Source organism: Carcharhinus amblyrhynchos, chromosome 20, assembly GCF_965287045.1.
Source record: "Carcharhinus amblyrhynchos chromosome 20, sCarAmb.v2.hapA, whole genome shotgun sequence".
Taxonomy (NCBI): Eukaryota; Metazoa; Chordata; class Chondrichthyes; order Carcharhiniformes; family Carcharhinidae; genus Carcharhinus; species Carcharhinus amblyrhynchos.
The window spans coordinates 29,407,882-29,414,052 of record NC_137343.1 but is presented as its reverse complement, the minus strand read 5'-3'; the positions used below and the strand labels follow the sequence as shown (position 1 = coordinate 29,414,052).

The window sequence follows — 6,171 nt, the reverse complement described above, 5'->3', positions numbered from 1 at the left end:
TCACCTTTCATAGCTCTGGTGTAAGCAAAAGCTCTTTCTCTCACTATCTTTCTTCAAACGAAGTTCATAAACAGGAAAGGGCAAAATGTTGCCACAAGAAAGGACATCTTATTTTCTGGTGTAGTGACTGCTCATTCACTTTAAAGGCAGGCACATTAGGGGAGGCTGTAATTAGTCACGGTGCAGTCACAGGGAGTGAATGACTGATGCAAGTGTCTCAAACGCACGTGACGACGACGAGATAAGGACTCACGAATGCTTGGCAGAAAGCAGTTTATTCAGTCCATCAACTGTGAATGGCTTGCTGTATCTGATGAAAAGTGCAAGATTAATCTTTATAAATGGCCATAATTGCAAAGTGCCTGGGATGGAGCCAAGTCATTGCAAATGAAAATTAAATTACTGAGACTGGCAACATGTATTCCTGAGTGCTGCAAACAGACTGAGTTCAATGTAACATTTTTAGCTATCAGGGTACTTACTGTTTACCCGAGTAAAGAATGTGATAATGCAAAGGAGATTCTACCAGACTCAAGAAGTTTAAGGACACTGGAGAACTAGCCTAATGACTTTTGATACAGAATACTGAATTCTACAACAGGGTAAGCCAAGAGTAGAAGCATATTCAGCATAGCTACTAGCAAATGCTTTATACCATTTTCTCACAATAGCATCCAACAGTGTGCACTAATAATTCACTTCTAAAGATTCGTCCACCTATTCTAACACATGCATACACAAATATTAACAGTCTATATACACAGTTTTTTTGATTATTCTGCATTATTTTAATGTAGCTACAGGCAATGCTGCCTCAAAAATATTTTGCTGACTCCAACCTATTTATTGCATTACATAAGGGGTTATGGGGAAAAGGAAGGCGAACGCAGATGAGAAAAATATCAGCTATGATTGAATAGCAGAGCAGACTTGATGAACCAAATGGCCTATTTCTGGTCCTATGTCTTACGGTACCTTAAAATTGAACAGGACAATGTTCGAATGACCTGAGTGGTAACTTCTAGGTTGCTGCACATCTATACAGAAACGTAACTTTGAAGGAACACTGGCCACAGCTAATTAAGTTCCTCTCGCCACAGCAAAATAAGATTTCTTGTATTACTTTTGGTTTAAGATGATGTTGTCATCACACACTGATGAACTGACTTCATCAGCAGCACTCTTAACTCATTGAATTGAGTTGAGGGATTTGGGTATATAAAATCTTGAAGGTGATATGTGAATGCAGAACGGACAGAGTGCTACATAGCTGGAGGTGCCATCTTTTGGGTGAGATGTTAAACCTAGGTCTGGTCTGCCTTTTCAGCTGATAAGATCTCATGGCACTTTTCTTTCCAAAGAGGAAGAAGTTCTCCAGCAATGTGCCAATTGACATGACAAAACAGATTCATTGATCATTGCTGCGTAGGTGACCTGGCTATGCACAAATTGGGTGCCATGTTTGCCGGTAAAACAATAGTGGTGACATTTTAAAATTACCCATTGGCACATGCACAGTGGGACACTGCTGCCTCACAATGCCAGGGACCCGGGTTCAATTCACAACTAGGATCACTGTCTGTGCAGAGTCTGCAGTTCTCCCTGTGTCTGTTTGGGTTTCCTCCAGGTGCTCCGATTTCCTCCCACAGTCTGAAAGATGCACTGGTTAGGTGCATTGGCCATGCTAAATTCTCCCTCAGTGTAACCGAACAGGTGCCAGAGTGTGGTACGAAGAGATTTTCACAGTAATTTAATTGCAATGTTAACGTAAGCCTACTTTTGACACTAATAAGTAAACTTTAAACTCTTCAGAGTTGCTGGCAATCTGGTTCCCACAGATTTGAGGAAATCAAAGCCCAAATTCTGACTGGTCTAGACTCAAACCTAAATTATCAGACTGCACCAATCGCAAATACTACAATCTTGGTTATCCAACCAAATAACTACTTATCGAGCTGGATAAAGAGCATGGTCTGAGGAACAACTAATTTGAAGTTCCGACCTGTGTGGGTCTGTGATTGTCTGTGTGGAGTTTGCACGTTCTCTCCATGTCTGCATGGGTTTTCTCCGGGTGGTCTGGCTTCCTCCCACAGTCCAAAGATGTGTGGGCTAGGTGGATTGGCCACGTTAAAATTGTCCCTTCATATTTAGGGGGCGAGCAAGGGTTATGGGAATAGGGCCTGGGTGGGATTGTGATCAGTAGAGTCGATGGGCCGAATGGCCTCCTTCTGCACTGTGGTATTCTATGATTTGATGACATTTTAGGTTGCTTTATACGTAACCAAACCTCAGTTCCTGTGGTTTTCTCCATTTATTCCAACACTTCCAGTAAACAAGCAATTCCACATATAACAGGAGTCCAGATGATCAGATTTAACTATTCGAAAATCTGCAACACAAATTCATTTTAAATCGGATTGATAATAACACCCATATAGAAAAACAACCAATGTGAGTTTGGCAACATTTTTTCATCTATATCTGCAACATCACCAAAGAAGCAGCATTTAAAATAAATGAGATTTATTTGGCATTGTATAACAATTTTACAGTGTACTCAAAACAATCCTCTGAAATGCTCAGCTCTCCACGACATGTTTTCTTCCTATTTTTGTAGCTCTAATTTTCAATTCAACAACATTGGAAAGAAAAAAAATACTGTCACCAAATGGCCAGGTCTGCTCAATTGCTTTTGTCAGTAAGAGACAATTGTAGAGATTTCAAATTAGTCATAACAGCAGCAGTTAGACTGTAGCCCGGCCACAATGTGCAAGTCTATTATACATGCTTGGGGCAAGTTACAATCAGCTAGCATTTATTATAAAGCTTTCAATTTTTGTAACATGTAATCGAATTGTTCATTTATTTATCAGTCAGCTGGTTATTGGAGAGACGCATTTCCCTCAGTCTTTTAGTTGCAAACATGATTTACAGAATTGCCTGGGGTGCAATTGTATTTTTGGCTGCTGTACAGATGGGCTTAAAAGGGGCATCACTGCCACTTATATTTATCAAGATAAAATTAATAAACCATTGCACTTTGTTAACACCGAGCTAACATAAGTAACACATTAAAAAGATTACCTAGTACAACAAAATACACTTACACTAAAAATTACTGTTGGCCCAACGAATTTAAAACAAACAGACCTTTTAATTAATACCAGAACTTCACACAACATCATAATGTCAGATGAATTTCTTTCAGTGGCAATGAAAAGCTGAAGTAGAAGTAAAAGGAATCTTGTCTTGCCAAAAAAAAGCAATACTTGAACAGTTTGCATTACCTGCCAGTAAACTGAAAATTATCTGTAGTGTCCCACACGTTGAAGCGTAACAGTCATTCAGGTAAAACACCCCTTAGTCTTGGAGCTTTAGTCCACAGGAGGTGAACCCAGGAATAATACTAAGCCAAAAAAGTATTTCCCTAATTGCATATTTCACAAGCAGTGGCTCCCAATATTATTTCCTTGTCCGACTGTGCTTCAGTTCTTCATTTTGCCTTCTCCCATTGATGAATAGCATGCCAGATTTGGTTTTGTGACGATCGAATGTCACAGATACCACAATAAAAATAATTAGCGTCACACACTGAATGGCCGCTAGCAGAAAAAAATAGTAGTCCATATGACATTGGTTGATATTACCTGAGGGGGGGGGGAACAAAAGTCAGAAATAATTCATCTTTTTAAAATTTTGATTATATGCAAACTTATCATCATTAAACTGAACATGGGAAATCAGCCATACTAAGAACACCAACTGGATCATTCTGATAATTCCTATACTCTGTAAATAGACTAGATAGGGCGACATAGCAGCAAGCACTGCGAGGGGCCCGGGTTCGATTCCTGGTTTGGGTCACTGTCTGCGTGGAGTTTGCATGTTCTCCCTGTGTCTACGTGAGCTTCCAGGTGCTCTTCCAGTTTCTTCCAACAGTCTGAAAGATGTGCTGGTTAGGTCCATTGAACCGAAAAGGCACCGGACTGTGGCAACTAGGGGAATTTCACAGTAACTTCATTGCAGTGTTAATGCAAGCCTTACTTGTGACTAATAAATCAATTTTACTTTAACTTTAGATACTGACATTTGCAACAGTTCATGGCCTCAGGGTATCCCAATCACTCCACAGCCAATGAAGTACAAAAATAGTGTGGTGACTCTGGTAAGGTACAAGACTACATGACAGCCACTCTGCACACAGCAGACTCCAATGAACCACAATGTGATAATGACCAGGCAATCAGTGGGTAAACTGTTTCATGACACAAGCTGAACAGTTTCACAAAAATGACGAACGCTGAACTCAAATTTCTTTCCTTTTTGGTAAAATTATTAGTTAATAATAATTTGAAAGTCAAGCCAGATATTTCTTTACAATTAAAAGTTATTCAAATCTCTGAGAAAGTTCTTTCTTGGATAATACTCACTGCACTTTTAATTACTTGTACTGAACGTGTATTTAGGAATGCCAACATCAATATTGCAGGGTAGTTCAAAGTAAAAAAAAACTACTTTGTGCTTCACTCTCATTGGAAAGTACCTGCTATATCTATTCTTGTTACCAGTGTAGAATTAGGGATTCACGCAAGGGGTCCTAGTCATCGTTTAAGAAGATTAACATCTCCTGAAATCACCCTTACATAACACTGAAATTTAAGTATTTAAAATACTTTTTAATTTTTCCAAAATACAGATTTTAGTTGTAAAAATAATCTGTCAATGTTCAGCAAACATTTAATTAACAGTATCATCAGTACAGTGGCACAGTGGTTAGCACTGCTGCCTCACAGCACCAAGGATTTGGGTTCAATTCTGGCCTTTGTGACTATGTGGAGTTTGCACATTTCCCCTGTGGGTTTCCGCCACGTGCTCCAGTTTCTGCCCGCAGCCCAGAGATGTGCAGTTTTGGTGGAATGGCCATGTTAAATTGTCCCTTAGTGTCAGGAGGATTGACAAGATAAATACGTGGGGTTAGGTCTGGGTGGGATTTTTTTTTCAGTGCAAACTTGTATGGGCCAAATGGCCTCCTTATGCATTTTAGGGAGGTTATGATTGTAACAGCAGTTTAAAATTATTCCTTCCCTTTCAGCTTTTGCTGTTTTCCAGTCACCCCGCCACCCATTGTTCTTTCCCTAAACAGAAAGTCTTTCTTCGAGGTGTCTGTTGCTCATAAGCAGCTGCTGGTGGATTTGTCACTGGGTGATTTGTCTAATCATTTTTTCCCACTTTCCTTCCAGTGCAACATCTAGGAATTGAAGTGCCTACACACACAGTGTTTTTTATTGTGATTGCAAATGCATTTATATTAAAATACACCATTATAAGCAAGTGCATTAGAGAGACCGAGATGCAAAATAAATAAATATTTGTATCAACATAGTGTCTTCCCTAATATTAAAAACTTGGGGAAGATTCAATTGCACTGTAACAAAACTAATTGTATAATGACTCAAACTATATGTGACATCTACAACAGGAAGCTCGTAATGATTTATCAAGTAGAAAATTTGATCATTCAAATTTGCTGTTATAAATACATCTGCAAAATGTTACTTAATGCTACAGTGGCTTTTCATCAACATTGAGAAATTTAAGATTGGTGTTGCTTTATTCCTCTTTTTCTTGAATCAACTGTAATCATTCAGCACTGTGAAACATGGTACAATTAAATCCAGCCATCTGTGTATTTTTGATGTACAACACTTGAGGCAAAGCACCATTACAGCGTTCAGCAAAGCACTTTGGAATACATCCACCTTCCTTTCAGAGATTAGCATGGGAAAAGGACATAGGCAGGCCATTTAGAATACCAATCACTTTCAACATGGTGTTTTAAAGATGCAATTAGTATAAAATAACCTGAAAAGTTCTTTACTTGGCATAAAAGCAGGGAGAATAAAAGGAAACAGCTTTGAGAACTTTTTTTTAAATACACATGATTAAAGACCGTCATAAAAGGGAAGTGCAGTGACTGGGCGTGGTTGGTTAGCAGTGGTAGAAGGGTGGCACTCCCAAATTGATGCTTTTTATTTGCAATAGAAGTTGATGTCAATGATATGCAAAATTTAAACTGTCCCTGTGATTTTCTTTTGTCTGACAATATAATTTGCAGTTGTGCTCATAGTAGACATTTTGTTGGAGTTTTGTCATGATTTAGGAGCTTTCTTA

At 38.8% G+C, this 6,171-nt stretch overlaps 1 protein-coding gene across 1 annotated transcript in view; it reads right to left on the bottom strand.

The window, feature by feature from the left end:
- Positions 1–2,506: 2,506 nt before the first annotated feature.
- The window catches only part of slc15a4 (solute carrier family 15 member 4), a 67,134-nt gene continuing 63,469 nt past the window's right edge, over positions 2,507–6,171 (bottom strand). The window contains exon 8 of the mRNA XM_080208357.1: positions 2,507–3,647. Within this exon, the coding sequence (XP_080064483.1) occupies positions 3,463–3,647 (185 nt within the window). The 3' untranslated portion in view covers positions 2,507–3,462. The remainder of the gene's footprint in view (positions 3,648–6,171) is intronic.